Consider the following 27250-nt stretch of genomic DNA (forward strand, 5'->3'; position numbering starts at 1 on the left):
CCCTCAGATGCTCTCTCTCTCTCCGAATCGCGGGTTCGGGAGGGGGCACTTTAGATAAGGGCGAATTGGGTTGCGTTCAGGAGGGGACATCAGAGCACGCTAAAAATCCAGACGACCGACCCAATGATGCATTTCTGTTCTCCAATGGATTTTAAACACGCATGTTCTTGCCTTCCCCTTTTCCAGTGCTGAAGGCGCTGTGTGTGTGATATTTTATTATGGTACATAATATCACACACACACACACACACACTACATTTTGACCCCGCAGCAGGTTCAGAGCATGCCCCGCTTTTCTCCACAGGTCCGCGAACGTCTGAAAGGGGTCCGAGCCTCGGACCAACGTGCGGAGATGGGGCGGGGAGGAGAGGGGCGAATCTCCACAGACACGTCGCGCGAGCAGGGAGAGGCGGCCGCGGAAGGCTTGGCCTGCTGACTTCCTGACCGTCGTGGAGCTGCGAAAAGCTCCCGGGAGCCGTTCTTAGGCGACAGCCCCGCCTCTTCACTGATCATCTGGCATGCTGCCGGGGGTGATGGGAATTAATCCAACAACATATGGGGGGCAAGTTGGGGAAGGCTGCCATACCAGGGGTGGGCAGAAAGTACATCTCCAGATGTTTTGGACTTCAACTCCCAGCATTCCTGGCCATTGGCCTTGCTGGCAGAAGCTCCTGGGAGTTGAAGTTCAAAACATCTCCAGATCTGCCCACCCTTCGTTGCAAGTAGGATCAAAAGACCTTGAGGTCATCCGTCGCTGTGAGGGGAAAGCGAGAAGGCCGAGCGAGGCGGGCGGGAAAAGCCGTGGGCGGAGCGCCGGGTCTCACGTGGCACGCCGCCCGCCGCCGCGCCGCCTCCTCAGGGCCTAACGGCTGCCCCGCTGAGGCGATGACGGCTGCTCGGCTGCTCCGAAGACTGCCCGCCTTAGTGGCGCTCCCGCGAGTTGCGCAGGGAGCCGCCCGCAGCGGCGCTTGGGTTGGCTCCCGAGCAGCTCACAGCGAGGACACCGGTAGCTGCTCGGAGCGGCTTGGGCCGGGCTGGGCCGGGGCGAGCAAGAGCGGGGTGGAAGAGAGCGGCGCTAGCTAGGAGGGCGCGCAGGGTGGCAGGGAGGTTTTCCTCCGAGGGCTCACTCGGGGGTACTCTGACGTGTGCGTTTTCGTTGTTGTTATTGTCATTGTTACTATTAACAACAACCGCAACAAGTACAGGGCAATGGATTCCTCCGCTATATTAATGAGGAAGGAGACCTGACGGCAAGGAAGAAGGATGCGCCGAGAAGGGGGCGCCATTTCGGCAGGTCCAGCGACGCCGTTTCTCGCCGCTGCTGGGAAAGCAACTTTCTCTCGTCTCTGCAGTTCCTAAAGGGCCGCTTTTGCATCTCTGTTCACTACAGGTGGGGTGAAAGTAGATCTCCAGATGTTTGATACTTCGACTCTTCGCATCCTTGACTATTATGCTGGCAGGGGCTTCTGGGAGTTGAAGCCCCAGACATTTGGAAATATACTTTCTGGCCACCCCTGTTGTAGGGTTCCATAAAAGATGATGTTTGGGTGGGTGCTGCTGTGCTTGGGAAAGGGCCTTTCTGGTGGCGGCCCTGGGATTGTGGCATGCTCTCCCCAAGAAACTTCTCCTGGCCTCCCTCTGAACAGTGTAACCCTATGTGCATAAACCACTGCGTTCAAAATGCATTCAGTGGGGCTTAAGCCATGGTAAGTACATGTAGGATTGCATCTGGAAAGGGATTCTGCTTGCCATTTGGGTGAGCTCCAATGTGGGACAATTTTAAAGCCTTTCTACATGAGGCTTTAATTGTGCGCTAGTGACTGTTCATTCACGGTAGCTTGCAGGTCCTTTACATGATGTCGTCATCCTCCAGGGCATCTCTACTCTTTGCAACCATTTCCCCGGCTTTCTTTAGATCGAGGAAAGTGTGGTATTATTTAGAAATGGGGGAATGAGACTCTCCTGTAATTCTGCTATACCACAGTGCCATTTAGTGGTTGTGTAATGAAACATAGAAAGGCAGAGAAAGACCTCCCCCCCCAAAAAAAAGCACGTGTAAAGGAGCCAATCTTAATCCTGTAAAGAATCAGGAAGCAGAAGCCTTGGTAATGGTACGGGCTTTATGTAGAAAAGCCCTTTAAGCTTTTGAGGGAGGAGAGTACCAACATGGTAGAAAAGGCTGGAGTATTTTAGACTGCATCACGATCACGTTTTGGATGCTCAGCTATGTAAAAAACAAAGCCCCATTACAAATGGAAAATTAGAGCAGCAGACAGCAGGTTAGGCCAAAACCTTTCTCCCTGGTGGTTTTAGTTTTCTTTATTTACTTGCAGGCAGTTTTGTTAAGTGAGGGAACACTGCAGCCTGAATTGTTGCAACTTGCTCTACCACCTCAGAATTGTACCATCTTGTTCTGCTGCTGGTATAGACTAGGGCTCTAGTTAGTTGAACAATGATGTTGCTTCAAAGAGAGCCATAACAAATTGTTGCTGGAATGGGCCCTGCTTTGTTATTCTTTTTTGCTCTGGGCTGAAATAAAGAGTCAGCCAGTTGCTGAAGTCTTCAGTGTGGACCATGGAATGCTGGGCTCTGGTTTTGTGGGTTTTAGCGATTAAACCACTGGGGCAAGTCACTTAACTTTCAGATTCAGTTTTTCTATCTGTAAAATGGGAGCACTCATGATATACTTTCTTGTGTGTCAATGAGGGCAAGCAAGGTGGTGAATACAAGCATATGTATGGGTAAAATAAGAGAGGAGGAGGACTTTGTAAGCTACCTTGGGCTCCTTGCAAGAGGAAAGAAGGTGGGATCATAGAATAGTATAGAATCATAGAATAGTAGGGTTGGAAGGGGCCTACAAGGCCATCGAGTCCAACCCCCTGCTCAATGCAGGAATCCAGTCAGAGCATCCCTGACAGATGGCTGTCCAGCTTCGTCTTGAATGCCTCCAGTGTGGGAGAGCCCACTACCTCCCTAGGGAATTGGTTCCATTGTCGTATTGCTCTAACACTCAGGAAGTTTTTCCTGATGTTCAGCTGGAATCTGGCTTCCTATAACTTGAGCCCATTATTCTGTGTCCTGCACTCTGGGATGATGGAGAAGAGATCCTGGCCTTCCTCTCTGTGACAACCTTTCAAGTACTTGAAGAGTGCTATCATCTCCCCTCTCAGTCTTCTATTCTCAAGGCTAAACATGCCCAGGTAGTTCAGTCTCTCTTCATAGGGCTTTGTTTCCAGTCCCCTGATCATCTTTGTTGCCCTCCTCTGAACCCTCTCCAGTTTGTCTGCATCCTTCTTAAAATGTGGTGCCCAGAACTGGACACAGTACTCCAGATGAGGCCTAACCAGTGCTGAGTAGGGGGGAAACTAGTATTTCCCGGGATTTGGAAGCTATGCTTCTGTTAATGCAGCCCAAAAGAGCATTGGCTTTTTTTGCAGCCACATCACATTGTTAGCTCATATTCAGCTTGTGATCGACAACAATTCCAAGATACTTCTCGCTTGTAGTGTTGTTGAGCCACGTATCCCCCATCTTGTAACTGTGCATTTAGTTTCTTTTTCCTAGGTGCAGAACTTGGCATTTATCGCTATTAAATGTCATTCTGTTGTTTTCTGCCCAGCGGTCCAGTCTATCCAGATCACTTTGAATTTTGTTTCTGTCTTCCAACGTATTAGCTATCCCACCCAATTTTGTGTCATCTGCAAATTTGATCAATATTCCCTGCACCTCCTCCAAGTCATTAATAAAAATGTTGAAGAGCACTAAGTGTAATAATAAATCTGTTGTGTTTAAACATTTGTTACTTAAAACTGCCACGTAATAAGGGATGTCATGACCCTAACACTTCTCCAACCCTCATCAATTGAGTGCTCATCTGCCAAATGCTGGTGTTATGCAGCATGCCAAAGAGCAATGGGGGAAAACTCCTTTGAAATGAATGGAGTTTGTGCAGCCATTTACTTTGGTGGGTTTCTCCACATTGCCATCTTGCTTTGTGAACTTCCACCTAGAAGGCTGCTGGATGTAGAATAATATAGGAAGCTGCCTATTACTATGTGAGACCACTGGTCCATCTAGCCCAGTATTGTTGATACTGACTGGCAGCAGCTCTCCAGGGTTTCAGGCAGGAGTTTTTCCTAGCTGTACCTGGAGAAGCTGGGGTTTGAATCTGGGACCTTCTGCATGCAAAACATAAGCTCTACCACAGAGCTATAGGTATGAGCATGATTGATGGGGCCACTGGGAGAGGGAAGAGCGGTCGGCATGTCAGTCTGAAATTATTTTCATTACAGAGTCTTTCCCTCCCTGTAACTATGCGATACCTTTTTATTGCACTCAAGGCCCCATTAAACATCTCCTACATGAAAATGTGCCTTTGACCATTTCCTAGTAAATTCCACTGCTGTAGAGTGAAGCTCATCTTCTAGCAGCTGTTCTGAATGCATCATCTTTCAGCACTCTGTCAGCTATTATTGCAGGCCTCCATGTACAACCTTCTCTTTTCTCTGGCTGTAATTATTGTTTCCCTTCTGGTGCAATCTGGCATATATAGACACATGTTCTACATATGGTGGCTCATACCTGTCGGTTGTGTTTCAGCACATTTCAGATGTGCTTCCCATTCTCCCACCTTTGCAGATAAAGATGTGGGCTCTCTGACAAGATACAATGAATCAAGCATTATCACTGACTGGCAAAAGAAATTGACTCCTGAACAGTTTTATGTCACCAGGGAAAAAGGCACTGAACTGGTAAGCCAAGAGATGCAATCATTTCTAAGGAACTGTCTATTCAGTATAGGCACCTAATGTGTAACCACTCATTCCCTAGCGACCAGGAAGCATTTCTATTAGGGCCAAGTAAGGTCCAAATCCAGCATTAGTATTTTTTCCACACAGTTTTGTTTTCAGTTACTTGAGTATTGCATTGTTCTGTCTCCCACAGAATTAAAATGTCATAAATCAATTGAAGTTGTCTCTAGAGCAGACTTTCTCAACCTGGGGGTCCTCAGATGATATTGGACTACAGCTTTCATAATCACTGATCATCTGGCATGCTGCCGGGGGTGATGGGAATTAATCCAACAACATATGGGGGGCAAGTTGGGAAAGGCTGCCATACCAGGGGTGGGCAGAAAGTACATCTCCAGATGTTTTGGACTTCAACTCCCAGCATTCCTGGCCATTGGCCTTGCTGGCAGAAGCTCCTGGGAGTTGAAGTTCAAAACATCTCCAGATCTGCCCACCCTTCGTTGCAAGTAGGATCAAAAGACCTTGAGGTCATCACCTAATTCAACCTTCCCTGATGTGCCCTCCAGATGTTTTGGACTTCAGGTCCCATCAGTTCCAGTCACCATGGTCAGGAATCCTAGGAGTTGGAGTGCAAAACATATGGAAGGCACCAGGTTGGGGAAGGCTGTTTTAGAAATACTCAGCAAGTGGGTAGGGTCCCTGGATAAACTCTAGTTTGTGAAGAAAATGTAGGTGGGTGATATTCTATATAGCAGGGGTGCAGAACCTCTTTCAGCCTCAGAACCAAATTCCATTTGAGAGAAACTCTTGGAGGCTGCATTCCAGTGGTGGCAGGAGCCAAAGACGGGGGGGGGGGGGGCGCAAAGGCAAAAAGGGTGTGGCAAAATACCAGCATATTTTAGCCTAAAGCTCTTACTGCTAGTAACTAGGCTTTAGGAGAAGCACCTCAGCCTTTTAGAATGGTCAGAAAAGTTGAGAAACCATCAAACAATTGTTGAGGAAAGGGGGTGGGACCAGGGGAAGGGGCCATGGCCATTTGGGGAACCCCAGAGGGCAGGATTGGGACCCCAGGAGGGCCAAATTTGGGCCCTGGGCTTGAGGTTCTGCACTCCTACTATATAGCCTCCGCATAAGAAAATAGCTCTACTGCAGACCAAAGCACAATCTAGTCTAGGACTCTGTTGCTAACAGGGACCACCTGGATGCTTCTGGGAACTTTATAAGCAGGGCTTGGAGCCAGCATGTCTCTGGTTCTATCTAATGATCATGGCTAACAGCTGTTGATAGACTTTGCCTCATCTAAGGCCATGCTGTTGTCGCAACTGGCTGTGCTGGCTGGGGATAATGGGAATTGTAGTCCAACACGTCTGGCAGGCACCAGATTGGGGAAAGTTGTTGTGTGAAAAAGTACTTCTTTTTGTCCGTTCTCAACCCACTGCCAATCACAGGATTTTGCCTGTATAAACAGGAGTGATGTGGGGCGCTATAAATGTGTGTATACAGCATACCTGAATCCATAGGATTCTGCTCCTCAATTCAGACATTCCCCCTGCCCTCAGGAGGGTTTCAGGGGCCAGTGGGATATCCCAGGATGACAGCGGGGCACTGTTGTGTGGCAAACATGCCAGTTGAGTGCCCATCCATGTTGCTGTAGAAGTTCTGACACACAAGCCTGGCTGAGAATTGGCTTTGCAAGCTAACTTTGAAAATGTAGATGGCTTTTGAGTTACAATATTAACATACATGTTGCAAGCCTTTTAGTGGAATCCATCTGACCAACACAGAGCCTGGGATGTACCACTGCATATGCTGCAATGCCCTGCTGTTCAGGTAGGAGTCTAACTGTAACATACTTACCTTTTAATTCCTCATGTTTGTATCCCTACCTCTCTCTGAGGAGCTCAGGTCGCATGACATTTGCCCTATTTTATCCTCAACAATCCTATGAGGTAGGGTAGGCTTAAAGATAGCAACTGGGCCAAGGTCACCCAATCAGCTTTATGGCTGTGCATGGATTTAAATATGGGTTTCCCAAATCTAAGGGTGCAACAAGATGTCACAGAAGAGATCTACGATTAGGATCTTCCACTTAAAATAAAATTTAAAAAAAACAGCTGTGAGGGGGACTCTGAATCAGATCAGGACCATGGCACTAGAGGAGGGGGTGTTAACCATTTCCTCTGCACCATTTTCCCAATTAAAATCTCTCCCAAAGCTACTATTTCACCATGGGGTGCAGGGAAAAAAGGTTTCTGTATGATATCTGTAACTTTTCCCCCATGGTAAAAGAGCAGCTTCGGGTGGCAGTTTTAATTAGGGAAAATGGTGCTGGGGAAAGGGTTAACCCCTTCCTCCTCTAATGCCACAGCCTTAGTCCAATTTGGGCTGGATAAAGACTGCAAAGAATTCTCTCCCACAAGGTTGCTATTATTGTTGCTATTTTTATTTTTAAAGCACAAATGCTCCTAATGAAGGGTATCCCATCTCATGTCTGGCCTGGCCCTAAGTCCAACATTCTGTCCTGTTTACCACATATATCTGCTGAAGGAGAAGGATATTCTTAATGGGAGGAACAGAAATAACTTTGACGCCTATGTATATAATATATGAAGCCTCTGAAACCCAAGGCACTTCTCTAAGATTCCTAATGCCACCTAGGAAAGTGATTTTTTACAAGCACGTGAGGCCAGTAATAGAAACCCAGTGTCCAGGGTACAGGATAACCGCTAACATTTGGCTGGGGGCAAGGAATAAAGGTACACTATTTTCTACATTTATGGGTTCAAGCTGGTAACCCTTTCTTTGGTAACAGACCTGTCTTCCTGATGGCCTTGCAGTTTGATTGTTGTACTGCACTCTACTTATGGTAGACCGTGGAGATAGTTTAGAACACGGGTAGGCAACGTGATGCCCATTGGTACCAATGCACCTTGACACCTTTCTTGGCACTTGCCAAGCTGCCCTCCCACTTTTAACAAAATTGACATATTTTCTTAGCAGCAGCTGGAATTGCTGTGCAATAGGTTTCTGCTGGTGCTGAAAACTGTGGATTCAAAGGAGTTGTTTGGTGCGTTGGGGCTCAGACCCTGCCTCTGCCTTATATCCAGTCTTTGGGGCAGGTTACTTGTCCTTTGCACACCTCCCATAGCAGCCATTTTGTGGTGGCGCTCAGAATAGTTTCTCAAATTGCCAAATGTGCCCACTGTCCAGAAAGGTCACCTACCTCTAGTCTAGAACTTCAACTAGTGCAAAATTATTTTCTTTTGACTATGGTGTGCAGCAGAAATCGCAATCACCCATTATCTCCCATCTACAGTGTCTACTTGTGTGTTACCAGGCCTAGTCCAAGGTGCTGGCTGAATGCAAAACCAAGAGCAGCCCACTGAAGCATCCTTATCTCTGCATTTGCACTGTTTCTGCAGTATATGTAGCTTTAGTGTTATTACAAAACACTCACTGAAGATTAGGAATACATGGAACATAAGCCTCATTTTTTATAGATAGCAAATTACAAAATTTTAATGGAACGTCAAAACTCAGTCCAGTCATAAAATTACAGCCAAGGGTCATACTTCTTTAAATTATCTCAAATGCATTCAGGACAGCTAAAATAGAGATGAAAGAAAATAGCATGTGTTGGAGGTATGGTGTATTAAGGACTAATCAAATGCACATGTTTGGGGAATGTCCATTTATCCATAAATGCTCTGCTGAAATACTTCAAAGGGCAAATCGAATTTTGAACAGCAGTATTTTGGTAGCTACTAAAATGTTTGTAGCAGAAAATCTAGGCAATGTACCTATAAATAAACCACACAGGGCCAGTTGTGGTGGAGAGCTATTTTAATAGGGCAGAAAATTGGAATGGGTTTCAGCAGTAAGTAAACGTAGACCTGATGTACAAGATACAGTGAACTAGACATAAAGCATCTGTACAAAAATGAAACTGTAGTCAATGTGGTGGGGCAGGGAGGAAGTATAATTGTGTTGGTCCCAATCCAGTGATTTTCTTTGCAGTAGCAAGTCGCCACTGCTTTGCACAAGAAATCTCTAACCCAAACACATGGCTCTAATTATGTAGTATCTCCTCTTGGGTCATGAGGAATTGGGGCCAAGTGAAACATCGTAGGGCAGTCATCTATAATTTATATTAAATCATCTCCCCTCCTGTCTGCACTTCATTGCTTTGAGTCGTGTGTGTGTTGAACCTCTTTCAGCCCAGGGTCCGACTTCCATTTCAGCAAAGCTCTTGGGGCTTGCATTCCAGTGGTGGGTGGGCCAAAGGAAGAAGCGGCAGAACCAAAAATACCAGCATATTTCAGCTTAAAGCCCTTACTGCCAGTAACTAAGCTTTAGGAGAGGCACTTTGACATTTCAGAATGGTGAAAAGCCACACAAAAGCTGGGAAGCTCCAAACAATTGGTGTTGGGGGGGGAAGGAGGGGGCTGGGATGGGGATGTGGCATCTGGGGAACCCCAGGAGGGCCAGATTTGGCCCCCAGGCCTGAGATTCTGCAGCCATGTTTTAAGCAGATTTCTTGCAGCCCTGCTCCAGTACTGGAAGTGAACTAGGCTAGGAGAAAGTTGCTTAAGAGTGTAGTGGGGGAAGAGTTTAATTTTGCTTCCCTTTCTCAAGCACTCCTTTTCCAGAGACTCTTCCCCGCTGTATATGTCAACAGGGCATACACATGGCAAAAAGGCATAGTTTGGGCCTCGGTCCAGCCGCTGATATGACTACTCTCTGTTCTGTGCACATGTTCAGTAGAGTATGAGGCACTTGCCTGTGTGGTGCAGGATGACGGCATGAACCTCTGCGGGTGACAAGAGGCAGGGTCTTCTTCCCATTCTCCTTGCCAAGCAGCAGCAGTGGCTGCTTGCATACCAGTAAGCAAGATCTGTATTGAGTGGGGATGGACTGAAGGTAGATTGGGATCTACTGCTAGATCTTGGGGTGATTTGCAGTAGATCAGCCAGGGTTTCTAACTATCAATAGCAACAAATACAAGCCTTTCTCCCCACACCCCCAAGTTGCATGGCTCTAAAAAGGAAAGCTTGGGGCGGAAAGTGGCCTTGAATCTTGGCATGTGAAGGGACTGAGTTCATTTCTGATACTGAAAATGAATTCTTAGGCTGCACATATACCCAGAGGCGCCCTGGACCTTAATTCTAAGTGTACAGAAGCCATCATTTTGTATTTGCCTCTGGTCGGTAGACCTTGAGGTTCTGGTAAAAAAGAAACACTAAAGCAGTTCTGTCAAGCCTGAAGTCTGCCCACTTCACAGAAAACTGCTGTGGTACATGGATGCCTCTCACTAGATGGTGTGTAGTGGGCCTCTGACCAAGACTTGTGAGCCTGCTTCCCCACATACATTAGAATAGGGGTGCAGAACCCAGTGATGGGAAAAATGTCCAATGCAAATTAGATGAAGGGCACAATCTTATCAAGATAGGCGGCCACCTCCGAACTCAGAGGTAACTACCTATCCAAAGCAAGGCAGGAGAGGCACAGGGGGATTGTTCCCTCCACGCCTCTCCTGCCCTGCTATTTTCCGCTAGACAGCCGTTTTCGGCTATCTAGCAACAAGGGGCCAACTGGGAGAGGAGGCTGCGTGTACAACATATAGGATGTATGTCATAATCATAGAATCATAGAATAGTAGGGTTGGAAGGGGCCTACAAGGCCATCAAGTCCAGTCCCCTGCTCAATGCAGGAATCCAAGTCAGAGCATCCCTGACAGATGGCTGTCCAGCCTCGTCGTGAATGCCTCCAATGTGGGAGAGCCCACCACCTCCCTAGGGAATTGGTTTCATTGTCATATTGCCCTAATAGTCAGGAAGCTTTCCTGATGTTCATCCGGAATCTGGCTTCCTGTAACTTGAGCCCATTATTCTGTGTCCTGCACTCTGGGATGATGGAGAAGAGATCCTGGCCTTCCTCTCTGTGACAACCTTTCAAGTACTTGAAGAGCACTATCGTATCTCCCCTCAGTCTTCTCTTCTCAAGACTAAACATGCCCAGTTCTTTCAGTCTCTCTTCATAGGGCTTTGTTTCCAGTTCCCTGATCATCTTTGCTGCCCTCCTCTGAACCCTCTCCAGTTTGTCTGCATCCTTCTTAAAATGTGGTGCCCAGAACTGGACACATTACTCCAGATGAGGCCTAACCAGTGCTGGGTAGAGGGGAACTAGTACTTCCCAGGATTTGGAAGCTATGCTTCTATTAATGCAGCCCAAAATGACATTTGCCTTCTTTGCAGCCACATCATAGGCTCATATTCAGCCAAGCTCATATTCAGCTTGTGATCTACAACAATTCCAAGATCCTCGCTTGTAGTGTTGTTGAGCCATGTATCCCCCATCTTGGAACTGTGCATTTGGTTTCTTTTCCTAGGTGCAGAACTTGGCATTTATCGCTATTAAATGTCATTCTGTTGTTTTCTGCCCAGCGGTCCAGTCTATCCAGATCACTTTGAATTTTGTTTCTGTCTTTCAAAGTATTAGCTATCCCACCCAATTTTGTGTCATCTGCAAATTTGATCAGTATTCCCTGCACCTCCTCCTCCAAGTCATTAATAAAAATGTTGAAGAGCACTGGGCCCAGGACTGAGCCCTGTGGTACCCCGCTCGTTACCTCTCCCCGGTTTGAGAAGATCCCACTGATAAGCACTCTTTGAGTCCAGTTCTGTAGCCAGCTGTGGATCCACCTGATTGTTGTTTCAAGTAGCCCACTTTGAGCTAGTTTGCTCATCAGGATATCATGGGGCGCTTTGTCGAAAGCTTTGCTGAAGTCGAGGTATATGATATTTACAGCATTCCCACAGTCCACAAGGGAGGTTACTTGATCAACAAATGAGATCAGATTCGTCTGGCAGGTTTTGTTCTTGACAAATCCATGTTGGCTTCGAGTAATCACTGCATTTCTTTCAAGGTGCTTACAGATGGATTGCTTTATAATCTGCTCCAGAATTTTCCCAGGGATGGATGTCAGACTGACTGGTCTGTAGTTCCCAGGTTCCTCCTTTTTGCCCTTTTTGAAGATAGGGACAACATTAGCCCTCCTCCAGTCATCTGGCACGTCACACATCCTCCATGATTTCTCAAAGAGAATAGACAGTGGTTCTGAGAGTTCTTCTGCTAGTTCCTTTATTACTGTAGGATGCAGTTCATCTGGCCCTGGAGATTTGAACTCATTCAAAGTAATTAGGTGTTCCTTGACCATATGCCTGTTGATCTCAAGCTGCAGTCCTGCCCCTTCAGCCTTTGCCAGGGGGGTCATAGACCCTCTTTTGGGAGAAGACTGAGCCAAAGAAGGAATTGAGCACCTCTGTCAGGGTAGACACTGAGCCCATAGAACCTCAGAGCAGTTCTGATTCTGAGGAGGAACAGCCGTCCGTGGGAGAGGAGCGCGCTCATCCCTCCCAGGCCCTGCAGCTGGCAGAGATTCCTCCTGCCGGCATTCCAGACATAGATAGCGGTCCTGGGAATGAAAGAGCGTGGGAGGAGGGCTGGCTGGATGCTCAACGCAGACACAAAGAGCAACAAGCTATGGAGGGCACGGAAAGGAGGTGTAGCACACGTTTGGTGCACAAGCAACGGTCGCATCCAGAGGACCCAAGGGAAAAGGGGAAGGACTCTCCTTAGCCCGTAAGTTCAGGGTCTGCAAGTGATTCTCGTTCAAACGGGGACCAACTGTTTCCAACCCGGGGCATAGGTTACTCTGCTGTTCATAGCTTAGTTGCTGGTGATAGAGTTATTAAGTTGTAAAAGGAATAAAGCCTTGAAAAGAATCCTTTGTCTGTATCTGGAGTTGGCTACTGGAGTAGACTGAAAGAGGCCGGCTAGGGCCCCCTGACAGCCTCTGCCTTTTCTTTGTCATCTGTTATCGTTTTGCCGTCCTTATTTAATAGCTGAACCACCATTTCTTTCCTCTGTCTTTTACTATGCACGTAGCTGAAGAAAGCCTTTTTGTTGCTTTTAGCATCCTTCGCTAACCTCAGCTCGTTCTTAGCTTTAGCCTCCCTGATGCCATCCCCGCAATTCTGTACTACCTGCCTGTACTCTTCCTTTGTTGCTTGGCCTCCTTTCCAATTCCTATATGTGTGCTTTTCTGTTTTCAGGTCATCTCTAAGCTTTTTGTGAAGCCACATTGGCTTCTTCTGTTGTCTTCCTCCTTTTCTTCTTGTTGGAATGGTTTGTAATTGAGCCTTGAGAATTTCCATCTTTAAAAGCTCCCACCCATCTTGGACTCCTTTTCTCGTTAGAGTTGCTTGGCATGGGACCTTACTGATCATTGTTCTAAGTTTATTAAAATCAGCTTTCCTAAAATCCAGGGTACGCATTTGACTACACTCGGCTTTTGCTTCCCTTAGAACCAAGAACTCAAGTATAACATGGTCGCTTTCCCCCAGAGTTCCTGTAACTGCTACTTTATCCACTAAGTCATCTCTCTTGGTTAGGATCAAGTCAAGGATAGCCAAACCTCTAGTTCCTTCCTCTGTTTTCTGTAGGAGGAAGTTATCCGTCACACAAGTCAGGAATTTCCTGGAGGGGCCATGTTTGGCAGAATTTGTTTCCCAACAAATATCGGGGAAACTGAAGTCCCCCATTACTACTACATCATGCTTCCTTGAAACATTGGCTGTTTGCTTTTCAAAAGTTTCATCCTCGTCTTCTCCTTGATTGGGTGGCCGGTAGTAGACTCCGACCACCAGGTTCCTTTTATTCTTTGCTCCATTTATTTTGATCCAGATGCTCTCGATGGGGCTACCAAGCTCATCCTCCTGTATTTCTGTGCATAGATATGTATTTTTCACATACAGTGCAACCCCACCTGCCTTTCTGTTCCTCCTGTTCTTTTTGAACAAGTTATATCCTTCAATTGCTGTATTCCAGTCATGAGAGTCATCCCACCAAGTCTCAGTTATACCTGTCAAGTCATAATTTCCCTCTTGTATTAAGAGTTCAAGTTCGTTCTGTTTGTTTCCCATACTCTGGGTATTAATATATAGACGTCAAAGACCATGTGCTTCATAGTCTGGCTTTCTTCCTGCATGTAACTGAAGACTATTATTGGGCGCTATCAGAGCTGTTCTCTCCATTGCAGCGCATGCGCCTACATCCATTGTTACCCCCAACATTACATCTCCCTTCCCTGTAGGATTCAGTTTAAAGCCCTCCTGATGAAGTTCTTCATGCTGTGGCCAAACATATTCTTTCCATCCTTTGTGAGGTGCAACCCGTCCCTTGCCAACAGCCCATCTTCCAGGAAGTATAGCCCGTGGTCCCAGAATCCAAATCTCTCTCATCGGCAGCACCTTCGTAGCCAGTCATTCACCTGGAGTATTTTTCGTTCCCTTTCTACCCCTCTTCTAACTACTGGAAGGATGGATGAGAAAACTATTTGGGCCCCAAAGTTCTTGAGTTTCCTTCCCAAAGCTTCAAAGTCTGACGTGATTTCTTCATAGCTCCGCTTGGCAGTATCATTTGTTCCCACATGGATGAGAATAAAGGGATACCGGTTGGTGGGCTTTATGAGTGCAGGCAACCTTTCAGTCATGTCTCTAATCCGTCCTCCTGGGAGACAACATACCTGGCAAGTCCACGGGTCTTCGCGACATACTTGGGTCTCAATCCCACAGAACAAGGAGTCTCCCACTACTACTACTCTTCTCTTCTTCTTGTTGTAGGCCTTGGTTTCATTGCCTCTGCTTGACTGACCTTCAGCCTCTCGCTCACTCTCATGCAGGTTCCCCTGTAATTCTTCCTCTGCAGGCTGTCCTCCAGTCTCATCCTCAAGTACCTGGAATCGGTTCCACAGCTGCACTGCTTCCACTGGCGCAGAGTGGCGTCTAGTTCTTCTGCTCCTAACTGTCGCCCTTTTCCAAGGAATATCCTCTACTGCATTTTTCCTCACCTCAGCATTTCCCTCTTCTGCCCCAGCTTGCTGATGCTCTTCAAGCTTCTGGTCTTCACTTTGCTGCTGTAGTTCCCCCATTCTGTCCAAGAACTCTTCGTGTTCTCTTATTCCCTGGAGGGTCGACAGTCGCTGCTCCAGTCCTCTTACTTTTTCTTCCAGCAGTGTGATCAACACGCAGTTGTTGCAGGTGTAGGCCATGTTGTTCTCAGGCAAGAAAACAAACATTGCACACACCTTGCAGGCCACCACCACTGGAGAGTCTTGTCCTTCCATAGCCTCTTTTCCCTTTTTGTGTCTAGCTTTCTGATTGTTCTAGACTAGCCTGTGGCTGCTCCTCTACTCACTAGAGGTTAAAAGCAGAGTCCCACTGGTGTGGAAGTGTGTGTTACAAGAAAAATAATTTTTAAAAAAATGTTAGGGGCCTCCCCCTTGACCTCCCCTGCTGAACTCCCCTGGCCAACTCCTGTTTGCTCCCCCTGTTTGGTCGCTCTGGTCGCTCTCTCTCCGGGAGCTTGCTTGCATCTGTAGTCCCTGGACCAGCTGGAGCAGCTTCCTCTGCTCAGCTGGGAGGCGGGAAACAGGCTGAAGCTTCCTGCCCACAGCTGCTGGGAGTACTCAGGCCACACACCCCCAATTCAGTTGGAGCTCTCAGGAGTACCTGGTGAGCTCACAGGCACTCAGAAGAAAAAAAGACAGCCCCCTGGGCTTCCTGCAGCCCACTTAGCTCTTTGCCTCTGTCTCCTTTGTCTCTTCTACCACTGCAACTCCCCTGGCCAACTCCTGTTTGCTCCCCATGTTTGCTCTCTCTCTGGGAGTTTGCTTGCTTCTGTAGTTCCTCTGCTCTGCTCTGCTCAGCTGGGAGGCGGGAAACATGTGTCTGCTCTATGTCAATAGACAGCACCCTCCAAACTCAGAGGCTGCTGACTATCCAATGTGGGGCAGAGGAGGAGAGCAGAGGTGATATTTGCCTCCACGCTCCAGCTGCCTTGCATTTCTGCTAGATGGGTGATGTTGCCCATCTAGCAGCAGTGCCTCCGAGTGGGAGGGAAGGAGGCTGGGGTGGCCACAGGAAACGGCGTACTGCAGCTGTCCCTGTCTACCCCCCGCCCAAGAATGCTCCCTTTTCTCATCTCCACTCTCCATTTTCTGAGCGCGGAGAGGTAGCTGGTGTGGTTCTTTCTGGCCAGCTGCAAAGGAGAGGGGGCATGGGCTGCGGTTTCATGCTCCCGAAATGCCCTGTTAGAAGTACTCCTGAGCTGAACCTCAGGAGCATGTGGCACCATCAGAAGTGCTCCTTCTGAGGATTGCAAATACCAGGTGGGGACAGAAGGGGTGTGGGGATCCCTCAGGTAATGTTGCAACACAACAGTCGCCAACCTTGCTGGTGTCTCAGTGCCTGTTAGAACTTACTTGTTTAACCACACATTTGCTGTTCTTAATGTCTAGCTTAGTGGGATTCCTTGTTTTTATTGTAGATTTTTATTTCAATTTTATTTGTTGCTTCATGAATTTTGCACGCTACCCAGGAGTTTGTTAATGAAGGGTGGCATATAAATATTTATAATAATTGTTAGTGCTTTCATCTGCCACTAGGTGCCACTACAGAGCAATGATTCTGCAGTGCTGCCTAATCTTGTGTAAGACAGTAAAACAAGTGATATTCTTCCATTTTGCTTTCAGCAGCAGTAAGTGAAGCAACAGTGATAAATTGAACCACTCCAAAATAAAAGCTCTAATTTCCAATGGGCATCTTAATCTACAAACCAGATGAGCCATAGTAATTGGATTTAACTGTTTTCATTAAATTAGAAATAATCCTTGCTGATGCAATTGACTTTTCTTCCAGGTAGGGGTTAAGGTTGTATTGATGTGAACAAATCTTTACTCTCTGAAGATCTCCTGGCATAATAAAGGTTCTGTGAGGAAGCTCAGAAGCTCTTAAACTGCACAGGATGGTTGGAGACCTGTGATCAGTCTCTTGGCTTTTGGTGGGGAGGTAGCGGTGGGAAGAGAAATGGAACGTTAATATATAGCAACACATCATTAATGTTCAGCTTTGCTGTCCTTCATAGCTCAGAAGCAAAGTATGATTCCGGCACAGGGTGGCCATCCTTTTCAGAAGCCTATGGGACACGTGGAGCAGATGAAAGCGATACTAATATCTTAAGACGGCCTGATAATTCATTAGGATCAAGGGGCACAGAAGTCATTTGCAAACAGGTATACATGCCTTGAAGGAAGTATAGAAGGTGCTCAAATACAAGTGTTGTATTCCATGTAGCTACTATTGTGTTACACACTCTTTTATTTGCAACCATATGAATCTGTCTAAAGATTCTTCCACGTGTGATGAAATTAGTCCCAGGTGAACCTAGTGTAGGAATGCCTGGGGCCAACTTATTCTGTGAAAAAAGAAAAAAAAATTAAGGATTCAATCCTATACACACTGACCTGGGAGTAGGTCCCTTTGAACTCAGTAAGATTTATTTCAGAGCCAACATACCTAGGATGGCACTGCACTCCTATGCACATTTTAATAAGAGTAAGTCCCACTGAATACTGTGTGACTTCCAAATAAATATGCATAGGGCCAGGCTGCACATGTGAGGCAGTCATATGTTCAGTGGATGGGGAAGCTGACATTGCAGAAATTGATGGGAAGTTTAATGATGTGCCCCTTGGTTGATTATGCGCCTGGAATCAGCACTGGAAGTCCCAGTGGGTTTTTTTTTACTTACAAATGTGGTCAGCTTAACAGTGGACCCCTGATAAGGGTGAGAAAGTTCCTTCCTCCTCCATTTCATTCACATTATTAATTGATTCCAAAGTGATGTCCTCAGTGAGAATGAGTGGAGGCTGGTGGTTCCAATGTCAGTGGGGTGGTGAATCTGCTCCGGGCTTCAGTCGGAACCAGTCAGAACTATTCGATGCTTCAAAGCACCTTGGATGGCTCCTTTAGAGTTCTGACTGAAACCCAGAGTGGATGCACTGCTCCACTGACATCGAGAGCCACCAGCCTACACTGGCAAGAATACTTTTTGACATCAGAAGCAACCTTATTAGAACTAAGGTATCTTTTCACAAAAAGTTTATCCAGGAGAATTCAACCTTATTCCTGGGATATTTGGATGCATGCAAACATGGAAGCCTAGAATGGGTGGGTTTGGAAGCTAGTACTAAATACAGAAGGCATTGCATATGTGGCAGTTGCAAACTTAATTGGCCCCTTTGGCTATGAAATCAGTATGTATAATTTATGTAGATATGCTTCAGTTTACAAATCTGGCATTGCAATCCAGTCTGTTCTTCTCTTGCAGTGTGATGCTCATCTGGGCCATGTGTTCAGCGACGGCCCCAAACCATCTGGGCAGAGGTTCTGCATCAACAGTGTTTCGTTAATATTTAAACCGAGCTGAAGTCAGTGAGGCTTGCATCTTTGCAACCTGTGTGTTGATGGTGCTTTAATGCTCAGGTCTCTTTTGCTGCAGAGGGCTACCTTGAAAATGCATCGGGAACTAGTTGCCTGTAGTTAATGTGTCTGTTCTATGTAGATATATTGAAGAGAATGATTTAGTATATGTATGGCCAGTACCAATCCGTTGATATGACATAATGTACTTACCCTGTGGTGGAATATACTTCTTTCATGTAGCCAGCCCAGTCTGTGTGCATTCTTCATATGGATGCAGAGCTCTTTCATATGTGGCTGGGAAACGTTGGCTGAGGAATGCTGGGAATTGTAGGACTTTGTTCTCTGTAAACATGCATAGGATGGTGCCAAAAATGAAGCAAAAAGCTCCTGTAGCTAGCTCCTGAGCATTAAAAGGGCTGAGGTGCGGCACTTCTAATCACAAGTTCAAATCCTTGCTCAGCCATGAAGCTCTCTGTGTGACCATTAGATCTCAGCCTGCTCTACCTCAAAAGGTGGTTGTGGGGATAAAAGTTGGGAAGAAGGGAACCTTGGACTGCTTTCTGCTCTTTGATAAATTGTAATAAAAATGCTCCTTGGATAAAAACGAATAAAAATCTCAGAGTCAGGAAATGTTTTGTTACTCTTGTCTCCTCAATTCATACATCTATGTAAACTTGCATCTATACATGTGTACACAACGGTCACAGAAATATCAGGATCTTTGGCAGAGGTGTGCACATGGTGGATGATGCACTCTGCTAGATCATAGTGGGGAAATACTGCGGCTATGCACCCATTGTGGGGGGCCCTCAGGTATCCTGGCAGTTATCTGAGCTCCCAGTGTGGTAGTGTAGCACTATTGGAATGGTGTTTGCTAAATGCAGCAATGGGTGCTTCATGGCAAGTTTGGCTATCTCTTGGAGTGTTGTAAGTTGTGCCTCTACCTACATCCAACCTGTGTATTTATAAATAAAATATTACAGAGCACCATAAGTGGCTAGGGACCTCCTTCCAACCCGTTTGGTGTTTTTGAAACACAGGTGTTAAAAATTAGGAAGACTAGCAACCCAATATAATAACAAGTGAGAATATAAATGAAAAAGGACAATTTACCAATCAATAAAGGAGAGTAAAGATTCTCAGAAAAAAAAGTTAGATGGAAGCTATTTGGGTTTAATATTTGTTTAAAACCTGCATGTTTCAATGGCCTAAACATGGGACTTTGCAATCCTTAAAGCAGTTTTTTCTGTCTACAGAGAAGTCCCCAAGCTTGGGTGGGCACATTTGGAATTTTGAGAGCATCATAGGCACTCAAAATCCCTCTTTTGAACCCAAATAAAGATGGTGTTGGAGGGCAGTACTCCATTTTGCAGCAACACAGCCTCGCAATTTTAAAAAAAACAACAGTTTTTTAATAACATAATCAGGAGGGTAAGGAGACTGGCAGACTCCAAGAAAGGTATCTGTGGGCACATTAGAGACCCCAGATCTGTCATAAATGAGAAAGAGAACTGTCGTGGTCCACTGAATGAACCATTGCCCTTGTAACTGATTGCTTCCGAGCATTCTTCTGTCCTGGATAATAGATCTTTTTCAATATCAGAAGCCATCTGTAGTGTAACTATAGTATATGTCAGTAAATCCTAGCCTCGGTTGCCCACCTTTAAAATGGTAATAACATTGACGCACCTTGGAGCAGTGCTGAACCACTTAGCACATCAAATGTGCTGTAGAAAGTATTAATCATAGCACAGTAGGGGCCTGAGCACAAAGTTGGCATGGATGCCATCCTGTTCACAATCCCTCAGATAAGATCCTAATACCTCCTGTACTTAAAAGCAGTCCCCATTTGTTCTTTTGCCAACAACCTTTGCAAACAATTGGACTTTAGGGGGTGCAGATTAAGGCTATACAGCAGGTGGCAATCTAATTGCGATCAATCTTGTATCTGCATCTCTTACTTTGTCATCTGATCTCACCTACAGTGGGCTCTTGACCCTGATTATCTTCTGTGCTATTAGTTACAGGTTCAAAGAAGACGTAGGCTCCAGGTCCTTGATTTGCATTCTACATGCAGTACAGAACCAAAAGGCGGCAGCAGCCTGGGTGATTTGGGAGATGCAGGGTGAAAAGGAAGGTTTTGTACAGGTGCCATGTTCTAAATTAGGAACAGCCTAAGTACCAGGTGAACCATCTACCAGGATTCCAAAGTAAGTACCCTTTTCAGTCTATTCACAAGAAAGCCGTAATTGTAGAGTTTGGTATTCATTGCCTGACTTAGCCAACTGGTACCGCCAAGCAGAGAAAAGTGGCTGGAGGGAAGGATAATGCCAACCCAGGGTGGCATATCTGCCACTGGTTCTGGTATCGTGCCAGAAAGCAGCAAGCAAGCAACTGAAGGGGCAGTGCAGAAAATGGAATACATTCAACTCTGTGTGTGTGTGTCCCTTCCCTTTTCATCTAGAGGAATAATGAAAACTATTTTCAGAGACCAGTTAAAACGACAGAATTAATCACATCTTATTTCCAGGACTTTATGCGTTAAAAGCAATCGCCTATTATAAGACCACAGCATGAGACATAGATGTTATTTCTCCCACTCAATATTTTTTTAAACCCAAAGTGGGGGCGGGGGAGGGGGCTGGGAGAAAAGAATGGACACATCTTGCCATTACTTGAGAAACTTCATGTAAGGTTTTTTCTGGGGGCAATTCAAGGTGCTAATTTGGACCTATAAAGCCCCAAATGGCCTGGGATCAGGGGGTACCTGGTTCAGCTGCACCCGTTAAAAGTTGCCAGTCTGTTAAGATTTCGATCTGAGTCTCTCCCCCGCTGACCCTTTAGACGTGATACGTGGTGGTTAGGAACAGGGCCTACTTAGATATGGTGCCTCCACTTTGGACCTTCCTGCACTTATCTATTGGTTTGATACTAGGTAAAAACTTTTATTTCCCTGAGCTGTTAATGTAACTTTTTCCCTGTACTTTAACAGCCGTTGGTGATTTCTTACTGTATTGATGAATATAAACATATGAATCTGCCTTATACTGAAACAGACGCTCAGTCCATCTCACTCAGAATTGTCGACTGGCAACAGCTCTCCAAGGACTTTCCCAGACCAGTAGATCCTACTATCTGACATCCTTGTGGAAATTGATGCTAAGGGTTAAAGTTGGGGCCCTCTGCATGCAAAGTATATGCCCTACCACTGAGGTGTGGTGCCTCCCTCATTATTGCATTATTGTTACTTATGGGTTTATTTCATTATGATGTTGTAAACCAGCTTTCCCCAACTTGGTGCCCTCCAGATGTGCTGGACTACAATTCCCAGAATCTCCCAGCCAACATTCTGGTAAGTGTAGTCCAACACAACTGGAAGGCACCAGATTGGGAAAGGCTGTTGCAAACTACCTTAGACATCCAAGATTGAAAGGTGGGATAAAGCTAATTGAAAAAATCATAAGAAAAATTGGGTGGCTTTAAGCAAGCCTCCCTCCCTCCCTCCCTCCCTCCCTCCCTCCCTCCCTCCCTCTCACACACACACAGACACACACACACACACACACTTCAGTCTACAAGATCCTTCTGATGTTGAAATGCTGTTCTGAGATGCTTGAAGGAAAGGAAGGATATAAATAGGCCTTATTATCTGACGTTGAACCATGCATTTATATGTTCTCCAATTAGAGATGTTGGAAAAATCCATTGCAGAGGGGGAGTTCAACAGGTTTTCCTAGGCTTGGCCTGCTAGACTTTGTTTTGGTTCCTGCTGTGGCACCCATCTCGATCTGCAGCGAATCAGGCTGGTTCACTGATTTCCTGGGAATTTTGTGCATTTTCTTTTTTTGGAAGGTTCTGCCATTTGTGCAAATTTCTGAGCAATTTGCGCAAATTACAGCCAAATTTGTGTGATTTGTGCAACTTCAGTTGTACTTTGTGCAGATTGTTCAGAAATTTGTGCAAATTGCAGAACCTTTCAAAAATATGCAAAAATGTTCCCGGAGTTCAGGTAACAGCCCACAGTTTGGCTTGCAGATGCAAAGCAAGTCTTACACGCCATGGAACTTTGTTGAGCCAAAAAAGAACCGGATTTCCCAGTAACAGACATCGCTGTCTCCGATGCACAAACATGTAGCCATACTGCCAAAGTGGGAGCAGGATGTAGAAGCAGCAACTTCATCAGGACACCCCTAATAAAGAGTCAGGCCAGGTATATCTGAAACGCTCTACCAAGCTCTTTACAGATTTGCAGTATGACCATTTGAAGTCTGAGGTACAATAGCTGAACTACCTTCCAGGCTCAACAGGAAGGGCAATGCTTGATTCCATTTTAACACACAAGGTGGCACCAAAGAACCAGTTTAGCCCTACAGTAGTTCTTGAGTTTATTTGACATTTGTAACAACAGCTGGTCAAGAAGTCCTAGTCATACTGGTTCCAGAATGTAAGGGAAATACAAGCTGGGTCAAGATGATGTATTTTATTGTACTGATTATTTGACAGATAAGCTTCTGGGTTATACAGAACTCTTTGTAGGGTGGCCACTTATAGATTGCCAAAAATGGAGATTGATTGATTGATTGATTTGATGTATTAGCCGCCCATCTGGCTGGCTACCCAGCCACTCTAGGCGGCATGCAATACAAATAACAACACAAAATACAACATAGTCAACTAAACAAAACAACATTGCTCTAAAAATAACCCTACCCCACCTCAAATGCATGCCTGAACAACCAGGTTTTCGAAGCCCAGTGGAAGCTCATCAAAGAGAGGGCATGGCAGAGGTCGCTAGGGAGGGAATTCCACAAAGTGGGGCCGCCACAGAAAAGGCCCTCTCCCTAGTCCTCACCAGCCTAGCTATCCTGGCTGATGGGACAGACAGAAGGCCTTCCGAGGCCGATCTTGTTGAGTGTCCTGTCTGGTGTTGCTGGAGGTGCTCCTTGAGATAGGCTGGGCCAGAACCATATAGGGTTTTAAAGATCAATACAACACCTTGAATTGGACCTGGAAAACAACTGGTCACCAGTGCAACTCCTTCAGCACTGGAGTGATGTGATCTCGCTGATGGCTGCCTTTAATCAGGCAGGCTGCCGTGTTCTGTACCAGCTGCAACTTCTGAACCATCTTCAAGGGTAACCCCACAGAGACCACATTACAGTAGTCTAGGCAAGAGGAGACCAGAGCATGAACTACTGATGGGAGCAGATGGTTAGGGAGGTAGGGGTGCAGCCGCTGTATCAGATGGAGTTGGTACAGCACCGTCCGGCTCACGGCCGACACCTGAGCCTCCATGGACAGCTGGGAGTCTAAAATGGCCCCCAGGCTGCAGACCTGGTCCTTCAGGGGCAGCTGCATTCCATTCAATACCAGGTCAACATCCCCCAACCTCCCCTTGTATCCCACCAAAAGTGCTTTGGTTTTGTCGGGGGTTCAGTTTCAGCATATTCCTTCCCATCCAGCCACTCACCGACTCCAGATACTTGGACAGGGTTTCTACAGCCACCCTTGGTGAGGATTTAAATGAGAGGCAGAGTTATGTGTCATCCGCATATTGGTGACACTGCATCCCAAACCTCCTGATGATATCCCCCAGCGGCTTCACATAGATGTTAAATAACATCGGGGAGTTATTTACTCCCAGTACTACCTTCTGGTACCTGCCAGAGAGGAAGGAACGGAACCACCATAATATGGTGTCCCCTATGCCCAACCCCTCCAGACGGTTCAGGAGGATACCATGGTCAACAGTGTCAAAAGCCACTGAGAGATCGAGGAGTACAAGGAAGGAGCATTCGCCCCTATCCAGAGCCCTCCTCATATCATCCACCAAGGCAACCAAAGCCGTTTCTGTCCCATGCCCAGGCCTGAAGCCCGATTGAAATGGGTCCAGATAATTGGCTTCTTCCAAGTGTGCCTGCAACTGCAACACCACTACCCGCTCAATCACCTTGCCCCAAAATGGCAGATTCCAGAGCGGGTGAAAGTTGTTCAAGTCTTGGGGATCCAAGGAGGGCTTCTTTAACAGTGGTCTTGTCACTGCCTCCTTGAGGGCTGATGGCATCACTCCCTCCTTGAGGGAGGCATTCACCACTGCCTTGATCCCCTCCCTAAGTCTCTCCCTGCAGCTCATAATAAGCCAAGATGGGCAAGGATTGAGTAAGCAGGTGGTCAGCCTTAAAGATGAAAGCACCTTGTCCACTTCCTCAGAAGGAAGAAACTGGAACCGATTCCACACAACCGGTCTGCCACTAGCCACCCCTCGTTCACTAACTGTATCCACAGCACACGGAATAGCACTCCTGATCTGGTCGATTTTATCTGCAAAGTGCTTTGCAAACTCATCACAGGAGGCCTTAGAGTGCTCCATTGGTTCTAGAACAACTGGACCAACCAGATTCCGGACCACTTGGGTGGCACTCTGTGGATGTGTTAGAGGCAGCATAAACATTATTTTTTGCTGCTCTTATCACCACATGGTAAGCTGAAGCTACAGCTCTAACCAGTGTCCGATCATCTCTGGAGCGAGATTTCCTCCACCGGCGTTCTAGCCATCTCACCTCCCGCTTCAGAGCTCCCAACTGTGGGGTGAACCATGGTGCAGCCTGAGCTCTGTTGAGGGGGAGAGGGCATTTTGGAGCCACCTGGTCGAACGCCCCAGTGATTGCAGCATTCCAGCCATCCACCAGGGTCTCGACCAAGCGGCTGTTTGCGTGCTCCAAAGAATCCCCAAGCGCGGTCAGGAATTCATTTGGATCCATTTGGATCCATAAGATGCCTGGGGCGGACCAACTTAATGGGTCCACCACCCCTGTGGAGGGGTTGTGGAACCAAGAAGTCCAACCCCACCAGGTAGTGATCTGACCATGACAAGAGGGTGGTGGATATACCCCGATTTCCAGATCACTCTCCGCCTCTCTGGAAACAAACACATGACTGCATGACTTTGCATGGAGGAGGGTCCCAGATTCAATTCCTGGCATCTCCACATAGGGCTGTGAAAGACTCCCATCTGAAATCCTGGAGAGTTGCTACCAGACACTGCAGACAATAGTGAGCTAAATAGATCAATGTTCTGTTTTTGTATAAAGCACTCCTCATGGGCACTGAAAACAATAATGTTCAGTGAAATCTGGTGCACCTGATAACAGCTGAATGTGATAATAAAATATTGTATTTCATTGTGTGTGTGATTGTGTCTTTTACTATACACTGCTCTGGTACATTTCTTTGTTAAGCAGTATATACATTTATCAAATAAATAAATACTGTATTAGAAATGATTCAATAAACGATAACAAGCATGAAAAAACATAAACAGTTCATAGCAGTACTGAGGTAATCTGCTCGTAACAGCACACTAATAGGTATCCAAAAGAGTGCAAGAGATTCACATGTAGCAGTCCCATTGTCCAACTTTTGCAATAAGATGCTGTTCAGATAACCTGTTTCAGAAGGTCTTGCTCATGAGTGTGAAAGAAAACAGATCGTGATGCACATATTCCGTGCTGTCTCCTTCTATTCATAGGTTTGTGTCTGTGATTTACACTTTTCAAACATTGCAGAGCTTCAACATTGGGAATCCAAAAAGCAAAGGTGTCTTCATTGCTGTTAAAAGATCTCATGTTTCTACTCCAGAGTAGGGGGTGGGACCAGCTTCCAGCATCTAGACCAAGAGATCAGTGTCCTCTTGTGTCAGAGCTGAGAGCCTAGTGCCACATACTATGCTCTGCTGCTGATGTACATCAGAGCATAGGATTGAGTTGTAACACAATGAGTCTTCGGGAAATTTGAAACCAGATCTCCATTTGTTTGCCCTGCCCTAATTTTTACTTTAAAAATTGAATCTGTGCCAGTCCTTGGAACAGTTCGAATCTGGATTAAGCTTTCCTATCTGAAGCCCAGATCAATTTGAAAAGTCCATTGCTAATCTTTTCAATATTTAATATTCTACTAATAAAAAATGAAAGCAAGCAAAAATTATATAACAGGTCCATCTGCCTTGGATGTGTGTCCCGATGAGGAAAATATCAGGTTTTTCAACCATTCACTCTTCGGCAGACAGAAACATGCCAAGCATCTGATCTAATGATGCCAAGCAGCCATGGCATCATTCCAAGAGGAAAGGAAAACTCACTGTGAGAAATACCTGGCAGAGGGATGATAAATTAGGACACAAGCTATACAGACCTGCACAGTGTCCAAAATTAACACTGGCACCATTTAAAGGGTGCACTGGATTCACACCCATTCCCGGGGGCTTCATATGCCAGCTCAGAAGGCTTGCCCCTGTGACCACCACATCACCCAAATGAACAGGTGCAGCCCCACCCAAACAACAACACTGGAAGACAAAAGAGAACAAATGAGCATTAAATCCTTCCACAGTACTACTCATCCTCGTAATCAGAGGCAGGTGGCATGGGATAATTCTGCCAGCCACAGGACCCCTTGTTGCCCATATTGGTAGAACCTGCACTATGATTAAATTATTGTTACTTGCAACCACTAGTTCTGTGGCAAGACGATTTATGTGGCACAGTAAATCAAATGTAAGGGGGTGGGAATGTAAATGAGTCTAATCCATAATTCAGTTAAATCAAACGTTTTACATTTCAATAGGTTTATGCTGCAATCCTATACGCATTTACCTGGGAGTGGAGTAATTCCTTTTGGACTCAGTGGGGCTTACTTCTGAGTAGACATGTAAAGGCTTTCTTTGTTTATGCCACTGGCCATGATCCTGCAAGCCCTGTATGTGTATGTATGCAGAGCTGGAGCTTTGTAACCATCTACCCTGTACTGGACTGCAAGCCTCCCCCGCCCCCTGCCATACATACGCATGCAGCATTGCAGATTACTTTTTGAGCTTGGGAAGTGGAGGGGGGAAACGGTAGCTTCCAGTGCAACACAGGGTGTGTGGATGGGTTATTTACAAAGAGAGAAAGAGGACTCAATTAAGTGTGCTGTGCATAGGACTTTGGGTACTAGCCCTTGACTTCAGCTATCTGAAATAACATCATCTCTAGCATGGTCTGGGCCCAGCCAGTAGCTCAGGGGTGGGGAACCTGTGGCCCTCTGGACATTGCTGGACTTCAACTCCCACCAGCCCCAGCCAGTTTGGCCACTAGTCAGGGACAATGGGAGTTGTAATTCAAGTTCTGGAAGGTTCCC

At 46.3% G+C, this 27250-nt stretch overlaps 1 protein-coding gene across 1 annotated transcript; it reads left to right on the plus strand.

Annotated features, from left to right (window-relative positions):
* The first annotated feature begins 849 nt into the window (after positions 1 to 849).
* MSRB2 (methionine sulfoxide reductase B2) lies at positions 850 to 18703 on the plus strand. Its single transcript, XM_084860481.1, has 5 exons — positions 850 to 1006; positions 4639 to 4751; positions 6505 to 6581; positions 16737 to 16884; positions 17982 to 18703. Exons 1-5 carry the CDS (start codon positions 886 to 888, stop codon positions 18078 to 18080), a joined length of 558 nt encoding a protein of 185 aa, XP_084716607.1. The 5' UTR covers positions 850 to 885; the 3' UTR covers positions 18081 to 18703.
* The last annotated feature ends 8547 nt before the right edge of the window (positions 18704 to 27250 follow it).

This window comes from Heloderma suspectum, chromosome 5 (genome assembly GCF_057233095.1).
Source record: "Heloderma suspectum isolate Gila_16-S chromosome 5, 16-S_ref, whole genome shotgun sequence".
Classification (NCBI taxonomy): Eukaryota; Metazoa; Chordata; class Lepidosauria; order Squamata; family Helodermatidae; genus Heloderma; species Heloderma suspectum.